Source organism: Zophobas morio, unplaced genomic scaffold (genome assembly GCF_036711695.1).
Source record: "Zophobas morio isolate AGI-343-1 ecotype UQ-CSIRO unplaced genomic scaffold, CSIRO_AGI_Zmor_V1 ptg000017l, whole genome shotgun sequence".
NCBI lineage: Eukaryota > Metazoa > Arthropoda > Insecta > Coleoptera > Tenebrionidae > Zophobas > Zophobas morio.
Genome location: NW_026972122.1, coordinates 13177965 through 13205669, shown reverse-complemented (window position 1 = coordinate 13205669; position 27705 = coordinate 13177965). Strand labels below are relative to the sequence as shown.

Genomic DNA, 27705 nt, shown 5'->3' with positions numbered 1-27705 from the left:
TAAACATTTTTTGAAGGAAGCTATCAAAATTTTGGGTGATATGTATTTCGTCGATGAGGCCGGAAAAATGGTAGTACCTCCGTGTATAAAAAACTGGATTGCAACGTTAGAAGGTTTTGTGGGTTTACATACAATTTTAATAGAACGGGGCAGGTGCAAATATTTTTTACCTAGATGTTTAAATCAAGATGTTATTGAAAACTATTTTGGCAAAATCAGAAGTCAAAGAAATCGAGCAACTAATCTAACGGCAGCCCAATTTAAGGAAAGTTTCAAATCTCTATTATTACACAATCTTTATAGTTCAAATACTATATTGCTAACTGGCCTCAAAAGGGTCCAAAAACATAACGGCAGAGCAATATATCGGACCTCTCTGTTTTTCTGTGGTACTAAACAGTACTGTACATACACTCCTACTTGCTTGATTTGTAGTCGATAGCGTGATGCGTTTTGACATTCCGTACTTTCGCTTCTATTTTGTGTACATGCGCACAGACCCACGGTACTCTTATAGAGAGAAAACAACATATTCTCTCTCTCTCTCTCTCTGTTCGTGAACACCGTTTATATGTTACTTCTGAAGAGTTAGCAATATAGTAGTATTAGATATATGGATAGCCGCTAGTTTTGAATCACAAGAAGTGTACCATGAACTGAAAACCTTCTTTGACCTAGATTCTTTACATTCAAAGCTAAGGAATATCAAAATTGGGAAGTAATCAAAAGAGACAAACAATTATCTATACTTGGTGTACTTTGAAGAAAATCCAATCCCTACTGTCACATCCTTCCTTCAATTTGATATAAACCTTTCTGTAAGACTTTTCTATAGAGATACAGAAATTTCTTCACTACCAAGTACAAAAATTGAGTTTCCCCAAATTGTGAATAACATCAATGATGTACAGGATTATTTAAAACATATTTTGAGTCCTACATCAAGGATAAAAATGAAGACAACATCGTTAAAAGAAAAATGAAGCTTATCATTATTATATTGTGTGTAGCACGGTGAAGGTTGCGCTCCGGCATTATTTCGTCTTTTCTACGGAATTACTAATCCATAATTTTTCCTTTTTTCACAAAAGTGAGGGTGATTAGTGATCATTGTTGTGTTCCATTGGGGAAGTGCTCGTTGTTAGATAAGTACCCACTAATTTTTTACACTTACATTTAGTTGTAGTGTCTTAAAAACAAAAATCGACCAGTATTACCAATCTTTCAAAGAATGTCGGGCCAAATTCATAGTAGCGACCGAAGTAGCATTTAAAGACTACATGAATAATATGCAGTTGACATTAAATGCTGATCCCAAGAAATTTTGGAGTTACATACAACAGAAAAAAAGAGTAAGTCGAATTCCTGGAATTATGCAATATAATAATATAAATCCAAGTACTCCAGAAGATATTGTAAATGGCTTTGCTGAATATTTTAAGTCGGTGTACACATTACCTAGTAATACTCCTCCCGATGAAATTTCCATAGGTGTTAACACTAACACAATTATTGATGTTAAAGAAATCACCGAAAGAGAAGTGTTTGAAGTATTAAAGAAATCTAAAGATAAACTTGCATCTGGAATTGACGGTATACCTAACTTTTTATTAAAAGATTGTGCTAATGTTCTATCAACTAAGGCTAACATTTATTCAATTTAATTTCAAAGAAAACACATCTACCATTAATTTGGACGAAATCAGTGGTATGTCCAGTATTAAAAAAAGGAGATAATTCGCCCCCACCTAGAACAAAATGATACAGAATTTTTGAAGTATATTGCTTTTAAATATAAATATTTAGAATTAAATGATAAGCTTATCATCCTAATGATTGATGAGATTGACTATAAAGGAGGTAACATTGTGGGAAATGCCTATGATAGTCCTGAAAATGCGAGCAGTGCCTATGTGTTTAGGATAAACAGTTTGCTTTCTAATTAAGTATAAGGATGTTGCTCACATTTTGCCTGTAAAGACTATCAAAGCCTCCAATCTTCATGGTTATATAAGAAAAATTGTTATGCAATTGGACAAAATACGTTTTCAAGTAATAAAAGTAGTTTCTGATAATCATAGTGTCAATAAGAAAGCAATGAGTTTTTTTTGTGACCCACCAGACTTAAAAAATGTCTATGAGCATCCAAGTGACAACTCCAAACCTCTGTTTTTTTTTATTATTGCCTAAGTACACTTATTGAAAAATATTCGGAACAACTGGATAAATCAAAACCCACAAAATTTCAATTTTCCTGATTTTAAAGATGATTTACCTCGAACAGCTTCCTTTGAATATTTAAACCAAATGCATGCAGTAGAAGATCAAGAACTCTTAAAATATGGACACACTTTAACTTTAAAAGCATTGTACCCGTCATCACTGGAAAGGCAAAATGTTAAATTAGCCTTGCAAGTAGTAATACATTTACTTGTGTAGTATCAATATTACATATTATAACTTCATAGGTATTTAATCAAAATATTGTTACCGCATTAAAAGAATTAGGACCTTTGAAAATTATGAAGACACGGCTGAATTTATTAATATTATTTGTAAGTGTTGTAAATGTCAAAACCCAATGGAAAGAAAAGAGACTACGAAATGAATTTGCTGAACCAGTTCATACAGATTCACCATGGATGGTCTCATCAAAATGGAAAACTACTGCCTAAACACCAAAAATTTTTCGTTCTTTCTCTGCGGTAAAATTCAAACCGATAAACTAGAGATACGATTTGGGAAATATCGCCAGCTTGCCGGATCCCAATACCACATTTCAGGTCGACAGGTTTTTGAATCTGAAAACAAATTGAGACAACAAAGCATAGTACCTGTAGTTTTAAAATCATATACTTATGGAGACTTTTCCATTTCTCCAGAAGAAATGTCTTGTAAATCTACAGAATGTGACGTGAAAGATTTTCGCCACCACGAAGTTTCACCCATTTTAAAAGAACACTGTGCATGTATTGAAGAAGACTTAGATGATATAGAGAACAATATTTGGCCTATACTGACCTATATTGCTGGCTATGCTGCCTATGCTACCAACAAACGCATAAAATATAATTACTGGCGTGTTTTTTGACTGAAGAAGATGTCCATACTTTTTCCAACGTAATAACTGCAAACGACAGGGGAGGCCTATGTTATCCAAGTCAAGACATTGTCCAAATCAGTGCTTGGAAAAAGAATAAACATTTCGTTCCCAACCAAACCAGAAGCACGCTGTGACGATGCTAAGTGCTTCATCTCTAGAACACTTCAGTGTCTTTTCTGGACTTTCGTGTGAAGTGCATGGTAAGGATTTGTTAGTGAAAAGTGTGGTTTCATGCATTACAAACATATTGTTGAAAAACTACGCAAAGCGTCAAAACGACAACACACCAAAAAAAAAAAACCAGTAACACAATGTAAAAGACAGAAGTTTTAGGTTAAGTTCGGTTAATTTAATAATATACATACTTACTTGTTGTAATTCATGTTGGAAACTCAGTAACCAATTTTAGTTAGTGTAAATATGATTGGAAATTCCAATTTCTACGATACATTTTAATTTCAATTTAAAAATCTTGCCAATGTCATTCATATCATCGGTCCACTATCGATGACGTCACAAATGTAGTTGCCTGGCTTTCTGTTTAGAGGGTGTTGAGTGATGATAGTATCCACAGATAAATAGTTAGTATTTCAATACCGGGAACTCCTCCGGAACTAAAAAATGTTGTCAATTCAGCAGTCTACCAATTGGTACCAGAAAAATCGAAGAGGCAAAGTTCAAGCTTATGGAGTACATATTCGGTGGTCAAATGCAGCTCAACATAAAAGAAGGCATTGACGTAAGGAACCAAGCATTTAAAATTGGTCCCGTTTTTGAAGAAAAAGGCAGTGGGTTATACAGTCAAAGGTGTTGACACAGGCCCAAATAAAGTTATTTTTGGAAGAAGCTAACGACAAAAATTATTTTGCTTTGGAAGGTAAACATAAACAAAGTTGCTATAAAGTGTGCCATTTATTGTTGTTTATTTAGGTTGTTTTGATTATGGGAGTATCAGGAGCCATGAGACGTGATGAGTTAACAAAAATCACCATTGATGACATCCAAGATGGCAACAGTGTTCTGATCGTTACTGTTACTGTTCCTGATACATAATAGAGACATAAATCGCACTTTTACCGTTACGAATCCAGATTATTAACATTAACATGTATCGTAAAGATTTGTAAAACTTTATTGTTTATTCGACAATAAATAAATTTTCTAGAAACTGTCTACTTTCATTCAAGGGTCGAAATTTGTAAAAGTGACATTTAGTTTAACGGCCGTTGCTGTAGTAGCGGCCGCGAAACTTGATTTCGCGGACTGCGTGGCGTACGCGAAATGGTCAATTCGCGGACGGTTACCCAAAAAATCTTTTATCCTCAACCACCACATCGTTAACACATCTTAGCTTTTAGTAACATATTTGAAACTCTTAACTCCAATTGGCTTTTGGAAATTCCTTATATCAATTTAACTAGTAACAGGGAACATATTAAATCAATTATTAACAAGTATATCATCAACATTTTCGTTTACATACAGCGGCACTTACGGTTTTCACAGCGATCCGCTTTTCCTTTATATGGAATGTACTTTTATCAGGCGCAATTATTTATATTTTATTTTGACGAAACCGCAACCCTATAGCTTTGGTTGCTCCAGCAGTTCAACCCATTCGCGCCTCAGATTCTCACCTTCATTATGATATTTTAATCAGTTGAATTGCTTTTGCGTTAGGAGTTTTTCTTTATCACACTTAATTTGGAAATTTTATTCAACTTTTTGTTTACGCTCAACAATAAAGTTTACCTCCAATGAGAGTGTTGCTCCTGCCAGTGAGCTTGAATCCCATTCGAGTTCGAAACACTATGTCTTAAAATTCGATAACCAAGATTCCTTAAAGAAATTTGAAAGCGGTGCTGCCGCACCGCCATGGAATTACTCTGCAAACAATTTAAAGTTGTCGAGAAATTTACGTCCAATGTATCGTAACTAGGGAAGTACCGACTAGTGGCCGACCGGTCGGATAAGCCGACTATTCGGCCGTTTTTCATCGTCGGCTGCAGTCGGCGACTGGTCGGCTAAACAGCCTATCGGTCGGCTTTTTTTATTAAAATTAAAATAGTATATAAAACAATTAAACCCGGTTCACAGAACCTCAATTAAATATTTAATTGCGATGTAATTTTTAACCCCGCATTAAAGTACCATGTGACCGACTCGACGCCAATCAGACGTCGCTAATGGCCTTGTTAAATGCGCGATCAACTTAATCTTAGTTGAAATATTGTATAAACTGGCCCTAAATTGTTTTATTCTTTATTTTTGTACTGAGTTACTAAAAAAAATTAAATGTTAAAATTATCCAAACAAATTTAACACATTTTTTGAAAAACAAAGGAACTTTAGTTATTTAAAATAAAACAAATTTTTAAGGTAGTCAGAGAAATAGAAAAAAAAAACACACTGTCTGTCGCATTTATAAACCGGTTTTAGCAAAGCCGAACAGTCGGCCGACTAGTCGGTTTTTACTGGCCGAACAATCGGCTAGTCGGTTAGTCGGTTAGTCGGCCAGACCTACAGTCGGTACATCTCTAATCGTAACACATTGGAATAAATGTTTTCCAAGCTTAAGTTTTTAAGCAAAACATTTTTTTGTCCAGCATTGAGAATTCACGTATTTTCTGTTTATTTTTTTTTAACAAGTTCTTATCCAAAAATGTTTAACCGTTTATTGCGAGTATTTAAGTAGGTATGCTATCCTAAGTTCAGTTAAAATGTTTTGTTTAGTTACCTTATTTTCCTCTTACTTAGTGGTTTTGTTTTTTATGTTCAACTGTGACGGAGAGAGCCTGCAATTCCATGGCGTTGCATAGTACGCGGACTCGCCGATTCACTCCACTCGACCGTATGCAAATGGGGCTACATCGGACGTGCAACGTCAAAGCCACCCCGATCGCACTGTGCACCATTATATTACATACAATTAAATAATAATGCATTGCAATGTATAATAGGAAGATACAGCAGAAGGCGGAAACCACGATGACGACGGCAACGACGCAAGTATTTCATTCACCGAAGACGGAAAGGAAGACGAAACACAACATGAAAGTGATGATTTCATAGCAAATAACTCATCGATATCTGAGCCTATGACTCCAACGTCCCATAAAAATCGAAAAAGGAAAAGAAATAATGATGCTAGGGTAGATGAAGCATACAAATTTATGCGAAGTATTCAAGAGGATGTGATAACAAAAGATGACTTTACAGTTTATGGTGAAAACGTAGCCAGCAGAATGCGAAGCTCAAATCAAAACAATCGAGCTATATCTATAGCAAAGCATCAAATTGATAATATACTCTTCCAGCTGGAAATGGGTGCATTTGCCGCGCGTGAAGTGGTAATGCCTGATCCAAGATCGCATCATCCAGCGGTTTTCTATCCTCCGCAAGCATCACCTACATCGTCTTCTGCTTCAATGATATTTGATTTAACAAGTTCATCACCCTCCCCGTCACCGTCAGTAGCGTCAAGTCAGTCACTGCGGTCTTATCATATATCGCAACCGCAATATCCAGCAAGACCACAATCTTCTAATCAGAATTCAGAAGGGCCGGTAGCACAACATGTTGATATCCGAGAATCTAACTTCGTTTTGTAATATTTAGTTCTATTAACAATAAATTAACTAATAATAAACAATTGATGTGTTTTTTATCTACTTACTTGACAGTATCCTTTAACCCTTCCGTGGCCGTGCGGCGGGGTAACTCAGTTACCTCAAGTGTGAAAAATACGCAGTAATTTTTTGACTATTGTAATTACCGCTTTGCTGAATTTTCTATGCGAAGAAGAAATTCATATTTCTGACAAAGTAAAAGCTGAAGACGATGATATACATTTTCCTGGTGCTTCCGTAGAAGGAATTTATACATCGAAATCTGGGTTTGAGTGGTCTTCTAAACTTCGTCAACACACAAGACGTTTAACTCATATTGTCAATGCTAAACCTGGTTTGCAAAATCATAGGTAAGGTTTATTCGTAAAATGTCTTTCATTTATTTTCGTAGAAAACAACACTTTTCTAGCTGCAATATTTAGTTTACAGATAACATCAATTTATAGAATCTTTCAAGCTATTTGTAACAGATGAGATGCTAATACAAACCCGTGTGCACACAAACAGACAAGGACCAAAATATATCTCACAGTGGAATGAAGAACACCCGGAAAATCAGAAAGAATGAAAAGATATCACAATGGAAGAGCTGCAAGCGTTTATTGGTGTACTAATTGTAGGTGGAAGAAATGGTGGAAGGAAACTTCGTTTTGACGAAGTGTGGAATGAAAATGACTTATTCAAGCGATAAAATGACAGTAAAATAGTGCTTATTTTACTGCCGTTTTATCGCGAAACAGATTCAAGGACATCTACAAGTTCATCCGATTTGACAATCCAGCAACTAGAAAAGACAGAATGCAAGCAAGTGGAGACAAATTGGAAGCAATACGGGAAATATCTGATAGTTTTGTGAAAAACTGCCTTGACAATTATTCGCCAAATACAACTGTTACAGTCGATGAACGTTTGGCAACATTTCGTGGAAAATGCCCTTTCAGAATGTATATAAAGAGCAAACCTGGACGATATGGCATAAAAATTTGGGTTTGCTCCGATTTCGAGACAGCATATGTACTAAACAGTCAAGTATACACCGGAATGACAAATAATCAAACACAGACAAACCAAGGGCAAAGAGTTGTGTCTTAGATATGTTACGACCGCATTTTGGTTCATGGAGGGGTGTTACTACCGATAATTTTTTCACATCTATTCCTTTGGCTCAAGAGCTTTTTGATCATCAGTTGACAGGAACACTACGACCAAACAAACGTGAAGTCCTCAATGAGTTTTTACCTCACGTATCTTGCCCACAAAAGTCGTATTTGTTTGGTTTTTGTGACCATTTGACGCTTGTATCCTACGTTCCAAAAAAATAGAAGGGCTGTACTTTTGCTTTCTACACAGCTTCATGATGAACAGACTGCTGCTGACCACCAAAACCAACCTGAAATAAACATGCACTACAACAAGACAAAAGGTGCCGTAGATACCGGAGACCATATGACCAGAGAATATTCTTGTGTTCGAGCGAGAATAAGATGGCCATTGCGAATCTTCATGGAGATAATTGATATGGCCGCATTAAACGCATATATAATTTTTCGAACAAGGTATCCGGATGTATCCAGAAAAAGAAGTTACCGTAGAGTGTTTCTACAAACTCTAGCTCAAGAGATTGCACTGCCTAATGTACAAATGAGGAACATAAATCCACTGAGGACATAACATTTCCTGATAGTGATGAAGAACTACGATCAGGTCAACTTAACTTTTTTATGATAGCTGGGTTCCCAAAAGTAGTAGGTGATATAGACGGCACGCATGTGAGAATTATATCACTCGGTAAATTTCAGTAGAGTATAGTTATTCATTTATATATAAGTCAATAACTTCCTCCTGTGCAATGTATGCCGATGATATCAAAGTGTACAATCATATTTCTAATGCATCTGTTTTACAAAATGATATTAACGTTATCTTTGACTGGGGACAACAATGGGGTATTCCACTCAGTAAATCTAAATGTAAAGTCCTTCGCATTGGTAAGGATAAATCGAACATAAATTATCAAATACAAGGTGAATGTCTATCGAGAGTCACAGAACATAATGATTTAGGAGTTCAAATTCACAGAAATCTAACATGGACAAATCACATAATAAAACAAGTAAAAAAAGCTAATTTAAGAATGTACACTTTATATAAAACGTTTTTAAAAAAGAATATTTCTTTAATGGCAAAGATTTTTAAAACATATGTTCGCCCAATTTTAGAATTTGCGAATGTTGTTTGGTACCCAAATAGAATTCAGGATCTTGAAACTTATGAAAAAGTGCAACGTAAGTTTACTAGATGGTGCTTTGGCGCTAGAAGACCCAGTTATAACACACGTCTAAAACATATGAAATTGATAACACTTTCAGATCGTAGGCTAAGAGGGGACTTGATACATACATTTAAAATCTTGAAACTTGGAAAGGAAGGTCACCAAATTTTTCAGATTAGAGGATCCCAAAGATTAAGAGGGCATAGTTTGTCACTATCCGTACCAAAATTTAAAACCGACATTATGAAAAACTTTTTTCCGGTTCGTGTAATAAAAAGTTGGAACAGGTTACCTACGGAAATAATAGATGTGGAAAATGTTAATTTGTTTAAGAATCGCATTGATGAGTTCTTTCAATGGTAATACAAGACACATTGATATTCTATTGAGTTATATAGTTCCAAAGGAACTCTACTCTATATTATCAAATAATAATAATAATTTTCTGGATTATGAGTTAGTTTCTCTTGCAGGTAGAAATGATGCAGAAGTATTTCGTAATCGAAAAGGATATTCAAGCCGTTGCAGACGCTTCATATAGATTTTTAAAGTTAGTAGTCAGATGGCCTGGGTCGACGCATGATGTTACAATGTTCAATAATAGTGGCTTGAAAGCTCGTTTTGAAAGAAATAAATTTCCAAATTGTTTTCTGTTGGGTAGTACAATAATATAAGTAACATTATTGAATTACAAGTAATTGTGAGATATTTCAGGTGATAGTGACTATGCCATAAAAAATATTTATTAACATCACTGTTAGAAACCAGAAACAGACAAGAAGCAGCTTACAATGAGGCACACATACGAACCAGGGTAATAATTGAGAACACATTTGAAGGGTACACGGGAAAAACGATCAAAGTCACTTTTTTTGTCAAATTGAGATAAGACTACCATCTTGTAGGAAATGCTAAATACTACAGTAGGGCTTAACATAGGGTATCCTTAGGAAAAGCGATCAGACTCCAACCGTACAATGATAAAAAGATCATAGTCCAACACAAATGCCCAGTTAACGGGCAACGATATTTTTCTTTAACAGTCAACAACATGACACGGAGCTTTCAGTACCACCCATCAGCTTTGTGGGTTGTTGTATTGCGAAAGTGTAAATTATGGAAAGTTATACCTTCGATGATGCAAGCAGTGATGCTGATGCGATAGCTGGGGACACTTTGACAAAGAGAAGAAAAATTCGTGGAAGAATTAGCGAATACGTGCCATGTCACATGTTGTTGGTCACAACTGCAACTGCCGACATCTTAAAGGCTTCGACAAGATAACGTTACAGGAGCGCAAATTTCACATAAAGCAATTCAATTTCATGCAAACGAAGGATGAACAAATGAAACATTTATCTGGATTGATTAACCCCTGAGCCGGTAACGTCAGCTAGTTCTAAAGTATCAGAAAGTGATATAAGAGGTTGGTTCCAAAATATAAATCAATATTTCGAAGAAGAAGAGTTGACAGAGATTCTATCAGACCCAACCCGCATCTTCAATGGAGATGAAACCAACTTTGTTTTGTGTCCTAAGAACAAGAAGGTCCTAGCACCAAAAGGTGTGAAAAATGTGTATGAAACAGATATGGGCGATGCGAAATCTGCTATAACTGTTATGTTTACTTTTAGTGCTACAGGATGTGTAACACCTCCCATGTTAATTTATCCTTATAAAAGCCTTCCAAACAGCGTAGCCAATTCTGTTCCAAAACAGTGGGGGATCGGTCTCAGCGACACGGGTTGGATGAAGTCACCGATTTTTTATGAATATATTGCTAATGTCCTGTATCCAGCTTTAAAAATAATGAATGTTATGTTTCCTATCATACTCTGTGTGGATGGGCATAAAACTCACTTAGATTGAAATTTTAGCACAGATTGTGTAGTGTACTGCAAATTGTTTTGGTTGCCTTATATACCCGAATGCAACGAGAATTTTACAGCCCGCTGGTTGCGCCGTTTCGGCCAATTAAGGCTGCATGGAAAGAGGAAGTTTTACGTTGGAGAAGAGACAACCCATGTATGGCCTTAACAAAAGATAAGTTTGCTCCGCTCTTAAACAGTGTGGTGAAGAAAATAAAGTCTGAAACGTTGGTAAATGGTTTTTGTGCATGTGGGCTGTACCCTATTGATCCAAACGCAATTGATTATGCCAAATGTTTAGGAAAATCAAACATAAATTATCAAAATCAACAGAAAGAACAGTTCAGTGAACAACTGAGTTACAATGCATTTTGCCAAATAGTTGGGAAAAAACATATTGTTACGCGCCGCCGCTAGAGGACGCCCCGAACTCGCTTCCACTACAGTGGCTCAAATAAACAGTGGCGATACGAGAGTGTCGTATTTTTAATTGGTGGAGACGATCACGTGGTACATTCCGCCATTAGGTGTCGACCTTGGTGATTACCGGCATTACGTTCGTATTGTTTACTGCTGAAAGTGTGTCATTTTACAGTGTTTTGAGATTTTGTGTGACTTGTTTTTCTTTGTACTGATATTTAAGGGTTTGTGTTAAAGACTGAAGTTTGCTGTTTATTTATATATATATACGTACCTGAATTTCTTGTGCGAAATTCAGGTACGTATATTCAACAAACTGAGAACGAAGAACATGTTATGTTAAGACCATTTTTGCCTTTTACCAACTTCTAAAAGTAGTTTCGTGTTATAATAGTCACATCTATTAATATTTCTTTACCTCACATACAGGTAGTTCATTGAATTTAACCTTAAAATATTTATATGTATCAATAAGGCATGATAATACAGGATATTTTTAAACCAAAAAAGTTGGTAGTAACGCTCTTGTATTATATTAATAAGATACAGAAACATATAAAACACTATAAAATAAAATTTGAGTCTCATTTATCGTGACTGCTGTTGCAGATTTTGACCATTAGCACTTTATTTGCAGTTTTTGAAAATGCCAGGCTGTGCTGCTATTGGTTGTAGCAACTCATCGGAGAAGGGTTTTTTAATGAAAAGATTTCCAAAAGACGTGAAAAGAAGAAAAGAGTGGGCAGTCAAAAGTAGAAGAGCCAATTGGACACCAACAGACCACTCTTGCTTGTGTGAAGTAGGTGGACTGCTTCAAATAGTATAATAATTAGTCCATTTTATCATGGAATTTATATTTAGGTAGACTTTGCGTCAGATGTGGGATACTACACGACAAGATGGAACTCGTAAATTAAAACTGATGAATGCAGTTCCCACAAAATTCACCTTTTCTAAGGAGGCTGTGCGCAGATCACCGCGAAAAAGGTCACCCCTTCCAAGTGCTCCACCAAAAAAAAAATACCTTGTGAGTAACAAAGAAATTAATGTTTCGTGAATATTAACATTTTTCTACTTTTTTTCAGGTAACTTGCCCATTGGCACAACTACGCCTGTAAAAAATGTAACAGTGATGAACTTGGACCTACAGCAGCCTTCCACGTCTCAAACTCAAGAAATCTTTAGGGTCTCATCAACAAGTGAGTCTTCAGAAAGTGCAGGCGTGGAACAACTTTCTGCTCGATGACACGCACAAGGTCGACATGGTTTATGGGCTCCTTCACAAGTCTATACGGAAGATGATTCCCAGAGACCAAATTGGCAGCTTCGAAGATCTTATAAGCAAAGCTCGACAGACAGAGGACCTCAACAACGAAAATAAGCTGTCGACGATTGAAGACAAGTCTCGAAGGGTGATGTGCCATTACTGCAGACATTATGGTCATATTCAGGCAGACTGTCAAAAGCTTGCAGCGAAGATGCAAGAGGCTGTGCATGCACGGGAGGCGCCTACCAATACCCGAAGGATGCAAGCGCCTACCCCGAGTTCGAACCCCAACCTCGTCTGCTACGGATGTCGCCAACCAGGTCACATCCGATCACAGTGCCCCAATAGAAAACACAACTCGACAGCGACCATGGAACTGTCAGCGGACTTAATCGATGGGGGATATCGAGCCTTTCTGTCAGTGTCGATTGCTAGTAAACAAGGACTAGCGCTCGTGGACACCGAGGCGAAGCGGAGTATGGCTGGACATAAGCTGTAACAGCATCTGAAGAAGCTAGAGATAGCCAGTCGTACAGTATCTCAGATCATGACCATGGCTGACGGAAATCCAATTGAGGTTATGATGAAAATTTTTAAGGTAGAAATTGTGTTGAAAGGATGCCGTTTTCTGACCACCCTGTGGTCCGTACCAGAACACTGCAACAGCAAGACATTACTCGGCATAGACTTCATCAAGCAAACAGGTATGATTCTGGATTTGACGGAGATGAAGTGGCGGTTTAGAGACGTACCAAGTTGGTTCCCATTGATAGACGAGTCAACGATGGGTGGAGGCCTACCCGTCGACGCGGTGGAAATGGAACCGCTCAGGGAAAATGAAGGCACGGAACTGTCTGCTGATGAGAAGCATAAGGTGTTTGAACTCCTTGCAAGTAACAAGGGGGTGTTCAAGAGTTAGAAGAACCGACACCGTTTGCAGAGCATTGTATCAACCTCACGTGCGAAACCGGAGGCTATTGGGCGGTGAACATCCCACTTCTGACACCTTTTATTTTAATTTAATTTTGTCACTTGGTCTAGCAAGACGGGGGTGGTCTGATCATTTACTAAATGTATTTGTTCGCTTCCTGATTGAGAAATAATGAAATCCGTGCAATGTTCAAGGACCAAGGCAACTAGTGGGACATTTTGCTCAAATGAAATTGAAATTTTAAAAGAGATATATTTTTCTGTTATAATTGATGAAACAACGGACATATCCACCTCAAAATATATAGTGATAATTGTTCGCTCTTACAGTAAAAAGGAAGAGCGGACTTTGGATTCATTTTTTGGTCTTGTTGAACTTTCAGCTGCAACAGCCGACGTAATTTTTAATACAGTTGTGGATTCTTTTGTGAAGCATGACATTCCCATAATAAATATTATAGGGCTTGCATTGGATAATGCATCCGTGATGATGGGTCATTTAAATGGCGTAAAAGCCAAATTTCTAGAAAGAGTACCCAACATATTTGTTATGGGGTGCTTATCCAGGCACGTAACCGAGGGGGGGCCTGGGGGGGCACAGGCCACCCCAGCAAAACCCTGTGCCACCCCTGGTGCCCCCTTAAATTTCTAAATTTTAAAAGTAAAGCAAATTCGAAATTTCAGATCAACAGTAAATTTTAGCGATGAGTAATCTTATGTTCTTATCTTGTAATATAACTCTCTGAGTAAAGTGATACTGCTGTGAACAGTTTTGTCTTTGTCGATAACTTTTTTAGGCAATTAGCCGATACAGCACATATGCCTTTTGCACATTATGCAGATTGGCACGCAGGCTGGTGAACAGACTGCTAGTAACTATTAGTGAAACTGCAAGTAGTGATCCAGGACCTAGTAAAATAGACGAAACTTTAGAAGAAATTGATGAGAATTTTTAAAATCTGCAGTCAACGGATAGTGAATCACTTTCAGAAGCTGATTCTGAAGCAAAATTTGAAATATGGATAAAATCTCGACAAAATCCGGAATTAAAACTCTCGAGTAGATCACATGTTGTGCCAGGGCCTCTCGATTTGTCGCAGACGAAAGTGGATGAACCAAAACAACCTGTTTTACAGTTCTACCCAAAAACAAAATTTTTAAATAAGTTTCGTCAGTTCAATAAAGCATGGTGCAATACCTTTCCGTGGGTAGAATATAGTGTCAGTGCCGATAGTGTATATTGTTTTACGTGCAAACATTTCTCACCTCATGCATCAGATCAAAATTCAAATGTGGCATTTATCAGTGTAGGTTTTAAAAACTGGGAAAAAGCAATGGACCAAAGTAGTGGGTTAAATAAATTAAGTGTCAGTAAAAGCGCTCGGTCACCAGAAGCTCTTGGACTTCTACATCAGCTGGACTGTACTTTCGTATTTAATTTATGCATGTATAGTCAATTGTTGTCTATTTTCAAAAATGCCAGCGATTATCTACAAAAAGTCACATCAAATCTTTCAGAAGCAAACATTTTAATAACTTCTATTTACGACACAATAATGAAGATGAGAACTGATGACAAAAATGAAACCTTTATGGAAATATTTTGTGAAACAGAGAAAATATGTGCTGACAACAACATACCAATAGAAGCATCAGCAAGAAGAAAAATGCCAAAGAAATATATGTCACACTTGATCACTGAAGAACTAAATAGTTTGGTACGCAGTGAAATATTTAATAGAGAAGAATATTTACACAAAGTATTTTATTCCGTTCTGAACTTAATTACAAATGAATTACAGAATCATTTCGAAAGGAATTCACCAATTGTCAACGCATGCGACGCCTTACATCCCGAGAATCCCTCATTTTTAAACTACGACAAATTATTACCCATGGCAGAACATTACAACAGTGAACTCGAAATTTTACAAGCGGAGCTTAAAATAATTCCAAATACAATGAAACAATATCAAATAAAAACAAAAGTGAATATTAAAAATATCATGGATTTTATAGACATGCTACAAAAGTACGATCTTGTGTTTCCCGAGCTATTAAAATTAGGTGTCATTGGTGTAACAGTTCCAGTTTCTAGTGCAGCATGTGAAAGAACTTTTTCGTTTGCGGCGTCTTAAAACTTATTTGCGAAATAAAATGTCCGATGAAAGACTTGTTCACCTGGCAATTATCAACATTGAACGAGAAACAGCTAAATCGTTGGACACCTCAAAAATTGTCGATGAATTTGATGCAGCTCATAAAAATCGTCGCATAATTCTACATTAACAACCCATCTCATTTTTGGTAAGATTTTATTAGTTTTATCTTGACTACTAGCGAAGTTTTTTTTTAACTACTTTTTGAATCGTTGGCACATCATAATGAATACTATATGTATTTCTAGTACATATACATACCTATATACAAAAAACAAACATATCTGTACAGTAAAGTCACTAACGCACTAACGTGAAAATCTTGATTATTGTACCTCTCAATATTAAAAATAAATACCTGTCAATTTCAACTATTTGCACCCCATTAAATTTATATATTGGTTGTGATCCAAGTAAAATGTTGATTTATACTAATGAAAACTTTTTTTAAAGGCCCCCTTATTTGAAATTAGTGCCCGGGCTAGGCCCCTCCAAAATAAAAAGCTGGTTACGTGCCTGTGCTTATCACATTCCCTATACCTTTGTGCATCCAAAGCGTGCAGCCTTCTACCAGATCATCTAGAAAATATGGCCAGAGACATTTATGATTATTTTTCTCACAGCGCAAAAAGCCAACACGAGTTGAAGGTGGAATTTGTAAATGCTGAACCCCATAAATTATTAAGACCTTCTCAAACAAAATGGCTGTCATTAAACGCTGTAGTCAACAGTATTATACAGCAGTGGAATGCTCTCGTATTATATTTTCAGAGCGAATCATTCCTCGAAAATGTTTATGGCGCTCGTCAGATTTTTAATCAGTTAAATGATATTGAAAATAGGTTGTATTTCAACTTTCTACAACATATTTTAAATATAATACGCTAAAATGAATTTAGAATTTCAAAGCGAAAAACCTACAATTCATACCATATTACAAGATTACAAATACATTACAATGTACTTCAAAATGATTAGTAAATTTTATATAAAAAGTGAAGTATTCGATACAGTGTCAATCGAAAATATTAATCCGCGTAATCCAACTTATTTTCGACAAGTAGAGGATATATATTTTAGGTGCTGTGTTTGAACTGACACTTAATGAAATGTTAATAAAACCCACGGAAAAGCAGCTGCATGTGATAAAAATTAACTGCCTAAATTTTTATGTTACATTATGTTCTGAAATAAGAGCTAGAATAGATTTTAAAAATCAAGTTTTAAATGAAATGGCAAAAGTATTAGATTTAACCAAAATTTTCAGAGACGACAAACCGTCGATAGTCAAATTAGCCAAAAACTTTCCAAATATTATAAAAACAAACTAAGAACTCGAAAACCTAAATTTGGAATGGCGACTGTTGACTGATTTTAAAACTGATGAGCGATTTTCCGATATAGAAAGTTTAATTGTATTCTTGAATAAGCAACAAAATGGGTTAGGACAAGCACCACTTTCTAGGCTTTATTTTAATAGTTTATTATTTTGTTTAATATAGTATTTATGTAATTCTTTATAATGAAATAAAGAATTAAAATATTTTAAAATTTGCATTTAATTTGAAATTCCCGCCTTTCAATACATTTTTTACAAATTCAGTACATTTTGCTTAGAAAATTCCATGGAGGAAGGAATATAATGGAGGGAGTGCGCCGTATCTCGGCAATGTAAATTCTTGGCACCAGTGCAAGCACCTTTTATTACTCTTTTCAATTAGCGCGCCCTTCACCGCGCATGCTTACTTTAATAATTTCATCAGCCAGCACTGACCAGTGTCGTACGATTCTGTTTTTGTCATTTTCGCTTTTAACCTCGTGTTTAGTGTGAACGTTTTGTTTTGAATTTGCGATAAGCGTTTCATGTTTATTTAAAAACTTAAAATGGTTAGTTGCAAATTGTGTAAAGTTACGAGTGGCTCCAGGTCAACAATTGGTAGAGAAAAAATAACGTTTCACAGGTGTGTCGTATTTTTTCGTTTAATATTTGCTTAAGAGGGACTAATGAATATTTTTGAATTGCTTTTAGGTGTCCCCAGAAACCTGAATTAAAGAAACTGTGGACAGACTTCCTTTATCTTCACCTAGGAAATTCTGTGTCTGTGAACAACTTTTTCCTGTATTCATTTCATTTTGAAGAAAAGTGTTTTGATAGAACATCAGCCCAGAAAGTAGTTTTAAGACCACATTCAGTACCAACTATTTCTTATACTTATGAAGAAAGGGTATTAAATGAACTCACATGCTGCATGATATAACAATTAACCTCTTAAGGTCCTGTGTTCCGAATCAGGAACATACCTAACTCAGACCAAAAACAATTAGAAAAGAGCAATCATTCCGCCAGTTCTTTAACTGACCGTTGTTCCTAATATATACCAATGAATAAACATTGATAAGTAACAGCAAACGCCATCTAGAGTGAAACTAGAATAAGTTCAGTCATACCTTTGCAGACGGAGCACGTTGTGTGGTGTTGAGTTATTTGTGATCGTAATTTTTTAATTTTTGGGTAAGTACCGATCAAACTAAAATTATTTAGGCTATTGTTAGACTTTAGAAGATATGCCTGTACCTTCCTAGTTATTGTAAATATACAATTAGTCTGTAGGAGCCCAAAATTCTGTTAGTTCCTCATATGGAACATTGGTCATTTAGATGAAAATTAGATTGTTCCTGAAATGGAACAGTGGACTTTTGGTACATATGAACTAATAGCAATATTGTTGGGTTTTTACAGTAAAAATGGCCTACATACCAAGCGATAGTGAGGACGATAATCTTGGAGACTCAGATGATGAGTTTGTTGTACAAAATTCAAGGGATTCCTCTTCTTCTGACAGTGACGATTCAATTAGTAGTTCCGAATCAGATGAAGATAATCAACCTGTAGATCATGTGGCTACAGCTACGAATGTAAGAGGAAAACCCACATACAAGTGGACTAAACTCAATAATAATGATGAAGAATTGCCATTGCCACCTTTCGTTGCGGAGGAAACCGAGGAGTCCGAAATTGGACGCCCAATTCATTATTATCAGCAATTTTTTTCGAACGAATTGCTTTATCTCATAGTGGAACAAAGCAATTTATATGCTATTCAAAATGACGTAAACAAGCCCCTGAATCTAACACGTTCTGAATTAGAAATTTTTATTGGAACTGTTATATACATGTCAATTTTCCATTTACCGCGACATAGACTTTACTGGAAGTCAGCTTGCAGAGTAGCCCAAGTTGCTGACTGTATGTCCAGAAAGAGATGGGAAGATATAAAAAAGAATTTACATTTCAACAACAACGATGACCTTCCCACGGATAGAAATGATCCAAACCGTGATAAGCTATTCAAGCTTAGACCCATAATAGATGCATTGACAGAAAAATTTAAAAATCAAGTCAAACCACAGATGCTTTGCGTAGATGAACAAATAGTGCCGTACAAAGGAAGATCTGCACTAAAGCAGTATAATCCCAAAAAACCCAACAAATGGGGTTACAAAATATTCGTATTGTGCGATAGCAGTGGTTTGGTTCACAATTTTGAAATTTACACAGGAAAAATATTGCCAACACCGGGAAAGGAGGATATAGGAGCTAGTGGAAATATTGTACTACGCTTGGCATCTGTGATACCACAACACAAAAATTATTTACTCTTCTTCGACAATTGGTTTACCTCTGTAAAGCTGCTTACCTCTCTTCAAGAAGATGGGATTTATAGTTTGGGGACCGTAAGATGCAACAGACTTCCTGGTTTACAATTCAGCAGCGACAACGTTTTGAAAAAAAAAGGTAGAGGCACTTATGAGGAATATAAGACAACAGTCAACAGTGTTGATATTCATACTCTGAAATGGTTCGACAACAAGAGCGTTTGTCTCCTTAGTACATTTTGCGGAAGCCAGCCTGTCGATATTGTTGAACGCTTTGACAGAAAAGGCAAAAGAAGAGTTGAGGTGACCCGTCCCAATATGATAAAGCTATATAATAACTTTATGGGTGGGGTTGACCTTCTTGATGGACTCATATCCTACTACAGGATAAGCCTAAGAAGTCGAAAATGGTATCTCAAACTGTTTTTTCATTTAATCGACTTGGCTCTAGTTAGCGCATGGTTAAAATACAAGACTGATATGCAGAAGAGTAACATGGACAAAAAAGATATTCTAGATTCTTTGGGATTTCGTGCTGAAGTAGCCGAAGCTCTTTGCCGAGTGGGAAAGGATGAAAATACAAGAAAAAGAGGAAGACCAAGCGGAAGTACTGAAAAGTATTATGAAGAGAAAAAGAGAAGGGGAGCAACAAAACCTATACCTCAGTTTGACGTGCGTACAGACAAGGTGGCCCACTTTCCTTCTTATAACAAAGAAAGGCAACGGTGCAAGAGACCATTGTGTGGACTAAAAACTTATTTCTATTGTGTAAAGTGTAAGGTACATCTATGTATTACTAAGACTAGAAACTGCTTCGCTGAATTTCATATTTGATTGCATAATTATGTCTATATGACCAGTGTTCCTGCAAAGGAACATATTGTTTTGTTGTTTTCTAAAGCAGAAAATAAATATTTTGAAAACTACAATTTGTTTACTAACTGCCTCTGGCCACTTTTTTCATGGAATGAATTTTTTAAATAAGATTCTAGTATAAGTGGACCTTAAGAGGTTAATACATATATTTATTTTAGATTACCAATGTAGTGACCTTTAGAGGCAATGAAACGCATCACACAGAAGTTTGTGACGCACCTTCGGTAGAGCCTCAACAGAATATAGAAGATGAATTGTCTAATAAAGTTTTTGAAATTACAAAGAAACTTGAAAATTTAACAACAAAAACATGTGCAAACGTTTTACTGAAACAACAAATTAACAACCTGAAGACATTAGTGTCACAACAACAATGCACTATTAAAACGTTAAAACGCAGAACCTCAAAACAGCAACGCAAAATTTGTAATCTGAAAGATGTTGTTTCAAGTTTAAGGAAGAAAATCAACTATTATAAAAACAACAGTGTGGATGTTAATAAATTTCAGGAAAATACAGAACTGTTGAGCAGAATGTGGGCTAAAATTAACAACAAACCATTGCCAAATCAATATGGGCCAGAAATAAGAAAATTTGCCGTTACAACACATTTCTACTCCCCAAAGGCTTTTTCTTTTATAAGAAAACAATTCATGGACTGTCTTCCACACCCAAAAACTTTGTCTGTATGGTATTCTTCAGTGAATGGTGCACCAGGTTTCACAAGTGAGGCATTCGATGTGTTAAAAGCAAAGGCTGAAGAACGTAAAATTGTGTGTTCTTTGGTGTTCGATGAAGTTGCTATTAAACGCTGCATTGAATATGATGGGCAACAATATTAGTTGATATGGGTAGTATAATCGAAGTAAATGAAAATGAAGAGGCCAAAGAAGCTTTAGTTTTCATGCTGGTTGCTATAAATGGCTCTTGGAAAATCCCCGTGGGTTACTTTTTAAGCCATTCTTTAAATAGTGAGCAAAAATTAGGTTTACTAAAACAGTGTTTATTTTTAGTAAAAAGTGTAGGAATTGAAATTAGCAATATTACATTTGATGGTTGTGTGACAAATTTGTCAATGGCATCTGCATTAGGTTGCTCATTTAGCCCTTCTAATTTGAAAACAAACTTTGGTGAAGAGAATATACTTCTTTTAGTTGATCCTTCACACATGATGAAATTAATACGTAACACATTTGGTGACAAAAGAAGAATAGTCGATGGAGAGAATAATGTTATTGATTTTAAATACTTAGAACTTCTAAATGAACTGCAAGAAAATGAAGGGCTGCACCTTGCAAACAAACTACGTAGAAGACATATAAATTTTTTTAAACAAAAAATGAAAGTTGCTCTAGCTACACAGTTATTAAGCAGGTCTGTCTGTGAAGCTTTGACGTTTTGTCGAGATATTTTACAGCTTGATCAGTTTAAGAACTGTGGAGCAACGGCTACCTTCATTTTAAATATTAATGACGCTTTTGACATATTGAATTCGCGCAGAATAAAGGAATTTGGTTACAAGCAAGCATTAAATAAGTATAATATTAATCAGGTAAAAACGTTTGTGAATTGCTTTACTTCGTATATATCCAAATTGAGATTTTTTAACAAAGATTTAATTATTCACTCGCCCCGTAAAACAGGTTTTATAGGTTTTGTAGCTGGTTTACATGCAGTATTAAATATTTATGAACAATATGTAGTGGGTGATGGAGGAACGTCAATTTTACAGTATCTGCCCACCTATAAATGCAGTCAAGATCATTTGGAAAATTTTTTCTTCCAAATTAGAAATTTAGGGGGCTGCATTAATAACCCTACTACTCGTCAGTTTAAATCTGCATATAAAAAATTATTAATATACGCAGAAATAAATCACAGTGGTTTTGGAAACTGTGTACCCTTAGAGCAAGTAAATATTTTGACATGTTCGTCTCGAATTAAAAAACTCGAAAATATTATTAATTCTGATCAATTGATATTAACGAGTGACGTACAAGTTACTCAGGAAAGTGACGTTAATTTTGAACATAATTATTTCTTTACGCAGGAATCTTTAACAAATTTTTGTGAGGAAGTTGTCATTTACATTGCTGGATTTGTTGCTTTTAAATTAGCCAAATCTTTGAAATGTGAAATATGTATATCATGCCTTTTTGGTATAAAAGAGAACTTATTAGGAAGTTTTGTTGATTTCAAATCAAAGGGGGGATTGAGCTATCCTAGTGACGATGTGATTGCCATTTGCGTACAAAGTGAAAAAACTTACAGAACACATGAGCGAGTACATATCAAACTTAGTAAATGCAAAATTGTAATTGACATCATTGAAAATTTAAACTGTGAGAAATTGCTTCATAGAAATCACCCCCATACATCTTTTTTGTTGAAAGAAATAATTAATATTTATTTGAATTTGCGTATAAAATACAGTTGTAAAAGTAAGTCTTATTTAGTAGATTCTGATAGGCAAAGATATACTAAGTTGATTCATTTTAAAGGGCAATAAAGTTACAAAATGTGGTTTATTTAAAAAAAAAAATGTAAACAACATGTTAAGTTTTATTATATGGAGAAAATCTAAAACATATTTGATTGCGTTGACGTTTTACTTTGTTTCTTCTTATATATATATATATTTTTTATTCTTATACTATTTTTCAGAAAAGTATCAAACCTTTAGTTGAAACGAACTCATCTTTGTAGTAATCCTGTATTCTTTTTATTTAAATTGTATGTATTTCCTTTAAGTGAATTTATCTTTATTTTGTAATATTGTATTCTTTTAATACCCTATAAAAACATATATGTTATTTATGTTATTATTATCTAGTACATATTTGTAAATTAATATTAATTATTATACAAATTATAAAGTACAGTTCTCTTACTGCCTTTTAATAAAATTATTTTAAGACCCACCGCTAACCCGAAAATGACTGGCATTGAGGCAACATTTCTATGATTACTGGTACTAAGACCAAGTAATGATATGCATTGATTGGATTAATAAAAAAAAAAATCAAGCTTCTAGAATTACAACATATACAAATTCGTCTGTTATTCTTTAACCTCACCCTATCCCCAAAACCTTAGCGTAACTACCAGTCATTTATAATTTTATATAATGATTTTATTATTCTTGGCTAATGTTTTTTCTTTATAATATTATCTCCTTAAATGTTATTCCAAAGATCTCGCAACAATTATGCAGCAAAAATTAAAACTTTGATGTGAATTTGGGTTTTTTGTTGATTATAATTATACAAAATAAATTTCTGAGTAAAATTCAAATTTTAGATATTCTAAAAAAAATATTTGCATTGAATATAATTTTGAGTAGTGGGACCCCTTATGAATACTATTAAGATACGCCACTGAAGCGGCAGCCATATTGAAGCACCTTTTATTGCTTTCACGCATTTTGGCGCGGGATCACTTATTTGAACTCTCACTCCCTCCATTATATTCCTTCCTCCATGGAAAATTCAGTACGTCATCGAAAGAGGTCGCGGCAACGCTGGTGGATGCGTCATTCAATATCTGAGACTGTACGGGAGATGTTGTAAAAAAGGATCAGCGAATAAAAATTTGTTGTGATGCTGTGTTTTTCTACATTTGGGGAAAAGCAAGATAATACTACATTTCCTAAGAAAGCCGTGCCGCACTTTACAAAAATCGTCGTCAGTGCTTTGAAGTGGATGTGTTCTTTAAAGGGCAACCGAAGTAGATTTTGGAATAGGGAAAATCATGTAAAACGCAGCACGTGTTTCCTTCAGTGCAGCAAATCTAACTACATAACGATTTTATACTTCAGCACAAATGTTCCATTCATACGGCCAGAATAATAACACATTGGTGCAGAGGTAATAATATTAAGATGTTACCGTGGCCTTCTCGTAGTCCAGATTTGAACCCAATAGAAAATGTATGGGACTTAATTGTGAAAAAAATTTACGAAAGAAATTTGACGTTGATGGTGTTTAGGTAAACAGGTACGTCCCTGGTCGACTATACGGGTGTTTTGCATCCGGACACCCGCTCCTCGATAATAAGGATCTTGGCGCCCAGAAATCTCAGACTGTTGCTCATGTGAGGGTAGTGCTGACCATAAGGACGCCCTTGCCAGCGTCGTGCTATCTTCCGCATAAACAATGAAGAAGTTTGAAGATATACAGAAAAAGACAATTCGACAACTAAGAATGTGGAGCCTATGTGTATATTTGGAAAAAAGTGAGTCCAATTCGTTCACTTTTTCAAGAAAATGGAAAGATTTTCAAGACACCCAATTTTTGACTGTGGAGTATCTGATATATTCATAGAAAGTGAACAGAACTTGGGTTTAAAATCGTCTTTTAAACTGCGCTGCAGTTTTTGCAATCTTACAGAAGTGGTTTATTCCAAAACGTGGAGAAAGATCAACTAGAAATATACAAGTAAGTACAACCAATGGAGCTGGAGTAGGGTTTTCCGTATTGGAAGAAATTATTTCTGGACTGGATATGTCAAATAAAATATTTTTGAAGTATCAAAATTCGCTTTTTGAATTGTGGAATCAAGAAATAGAAAAATAAATAGAAGAAAATGTTCGGGAAGCTTCAAACGACGCAATACAACGAGTTGACGTTGACGAGGACGGAATGTTTCTCCTCACCGTAGTAGCTAACGGAACTTGGGGAAAGCAATCTGTTGGTCGTCACTTCAACTCGCTATCGGGAGCTGCAGCAATTATAGATTACCACACCAAAAAATTACTGCATCTAGGGATACTAAATAAGTATTGCCTGGTTTGTTCCAGAGAAGCTAGGAACGTAAATGTTTTGGAAACTATGGTTCTAAAAAGAGTTCTAGTAGCATGGAATCCGCTATAGTGGTTGAAGCGTTTAGGCAAAGCGAAGACTTACAGGGAGTACGATACGCTCGATTAATCGCTGATGGTGATAAGATAGCAGCGTTTACGCTAAAATTTTGGAAAGGAGGTTCAAAAAATTGAATGCGTTAATCATCTACAGCGAAATTTTTGTAAAAAGTTAACAGATTTGACGTTAAATACGGCATATCTTGTTAATCAACGCAAAATTTTGAAAGAAAATGTTATGAGATTGAGAGGATCTGTAACAAAGGCTATTCAGTTTCGAAAGAATGAAGTATGTCCACATAGATCCAAAATTTAAAAAATCATGTGCTAAATGCTGTTTACCACATTTTCGGCGAACATAAAAACTGTAGCAAGTACTTTTATAAAGGAATACAAGAAAATGAAATTAATGTCGTGAATGATTTTAAAAAAAGTCGCTTGTTTTACCAGATTGTATCCATAAGTACCCATTTAGCACAATTTGCGGATAGCATTATTCATAATGTGAATAATAATGCAGTGGAACGCTTGAACTCTTTGATTGCAAAAAAAAAGTTAGTGGAAAAAAAGTCAATTATTTCCACAAAGATTCGTATAAGACTAGATGTGAATTAGCAGCTACTGAATACAAAAACACGAGAAATAAAAAACACGTTCTTGGAATATGTCATGATCATGAAGTTGGAAACTAAGAGACGAACAAAACAAACACTTTAGAAAATTTCAGTCACCATCAGACGAAGATATTATGTACTACGGTCCTAATTACATCAAAGTCGATCAGTTACAACAACACACGGACATATTTTTAAAAAAGCTTGTTGTAAATGAGAAACAACAAATGTTAGTTATGCAACGTACAATAGACCAAGCCAACTCAAGTGAGTGAAAAGAAAAAAAAGGAAAAGAATAGGAGCTTCCATATTTGGAAAAATATGCGTGTTGCCACACACAAGTTGTGAGAAACCTGCCAGCTCAATGCACAAAACTAACTCCATGAATCTTATAAACTTACATCAGTAAACTGGGGTAAGCAACATAAAGAAGATGCTCTTTCAACTATTGAAAAACAAATTGATGTAAAGATAGAGAAATGTGGTTTGTTTAATGATTTGGAAAATCCATTTCTCTGTGCAACGCCAGATGGGTTAGTTGGAGACGACACTGTGGCGGAAGTGAAGTGTCCCTATAGTGCCCCTGAAATGACGCCAAAAGAAGGTATCTTAAATAAATTAATTCCAATATGTATATGAAATGGACTAAAACAGCAAAACATATATCAATAAAGAGCATGTATATTATTACCAATAATACCAATAGTGATCCCAGGAAACGTAGGGGATTATCAATCCGAAGTCCTGATTGTATCTTAAAAGTACAAAGAGAAAAGAAAACACTCATGGTTATTTATTGTTGTTTTAACTCGTTATTATTAATTTTATAAATTTGACTTTTTTTAAAATTATTATCATTCTTTGTTTTTAATGTCCTTTTTATTTTTATTATTTTATATTAACGTTTACTTTCCATGCGTAAAAGTAAGCTAGTATAGTAATAGGGCCTATTTGGCGAATAACTGCTTCCATGTTTTGTCGACGTTCCATGACCCCTAGACTACAAAAAATTAGATCTCGCGTTTCCGTCTGTCTGTCGTCTGCAAATCCGTCGTATGTGTCGATTTTTATTAGACACGTAATCTTTGAAACTACAAGACCAACTGTGGTCAAATTTTATGTGTTTTGCGCAGTGGCGTGTTTTCCATGGAAGCTAGGGAAGCACAGCTTCCCTTTGTGTTTCTTAGAATTTTTGTATGTTTTTAATAGCGATTAATCTGACCAATTAATTTGAGCATTAGTGTACGCTTTCATCTCGCAGCCTACAATGGTGTAGGTGCATATGCACTCACAGGTCTCAATATTGTGTAGTGGGGATGGCGCCTGCATCGTGTACGCTATCAGAGAACATCGAGAAGCGACATAGAGGTTGATTTTACAAAGCCACCCTTATTGACATTGGAGTCCTCAACCGCCAAAGGCAAGCGCCAAATTTAAACAGTCGATGCCAATAAAAACCTTGCTTCACTATAATTGTAATTCGTGTGACCTGAATGAAAGTGCACGAAACAGCAGCTTGTAATATTCTGGTAAATCTAGTGTCAATTTGTCGAAAATAAAACGGGTCGTTAAAAATATGATGACATTTCTTCTAGTTACTTTTATTCCTAGTTAGAAACAAACACTGCTACCAACACAAATTGAGAAGTCCTCAACTGTCATTTGATTTAAACTATGACGCTTCTCTGTGTTCTCTGACGCTATCCTTTCACAGCGTATCGCTTAGATACGGAAAATCTGTGTAAGGAGTTGTGCAGGTAGCGTGTCGTGGATTAAAATTTAAATAGCACTCATATCGTTCGACTGTAAGCTGTGGCCAGACAGACTATGATGGATCCGATCGCGTCTTCGTCTTCGTCTACGTCCCAAATTCCTGTCAATAATAATGAGTGTGAATGTACTGTGTCAGTGACTATGTATTGTACTATTATATTATTGTACTTGATGGCGTGTCTTCTACAACTGATGGAAGAAATTTGCAGCCCATTGCCTCTCTTCCTGAAACATCATCACCAACAATAAGACTGCAGGACCTTGGGGCAACTAAAACAA

The 27705-nt window shown here is 35.5% G+C and overlaps 1 protein-coding gene and 2 long non-coding RNA genes across 3 annotated transcripts in view; 2 read left to right on the top strand and 1 right to left on the bottom strand.

Annotated features, from left to right (window-relative positions):
- The window catches only part of LOC135130502 (uncharacterized), a 275273-nt gene that overhangs the window by 92603 nt on the left and 154965 nt on the right, over nucleotides 1–27705 (bottom strand). The gene's annotated exons all lie outside the window — the stretch shown is intronic.
- LOC135130596 (uncharacterized) lies at nucleotides 2925–4188 on the top strand. Its single transcript, XR_010280814.1, has 3 exons — nucleotides 2925–3684; nucleotides 3740–3980; nucleotides 4034–4188. It is a non-coding gene; the product is annotated as an uncharacterized LOC135130596 (long non-coding RNA).
- LOC135130506 (piggyBac transposable element-derived protein 3-like) lies at nucleotides 17920–20252 on the top strand. Its single transcript, XM_064057901.1, has 2 exons — nucleotides 17920–18160; nucleotides 18389–20252. Exon 2 carries the CDS (start codon nucleotides 18394–18396, stop codon nucleotides 20137–20139), a length of 1746 nt encoding a protein of 581 aa, XP_063913971.1. The 5' UTR covers nucleotides 17920–18160; nucleotides 18389–18393; the 3' UTR covers nucleotides 20140–20252.

Bases quoted from the DNA above. Each gene is read 5' to 3' on its own strand.
- LOC135130506 (XM_064057901.1), top strand. From the start codon at position 18,394: ATGGCCTACATACCAAGCGATAGTGAGGACGATAATCTTGGAGACTCA.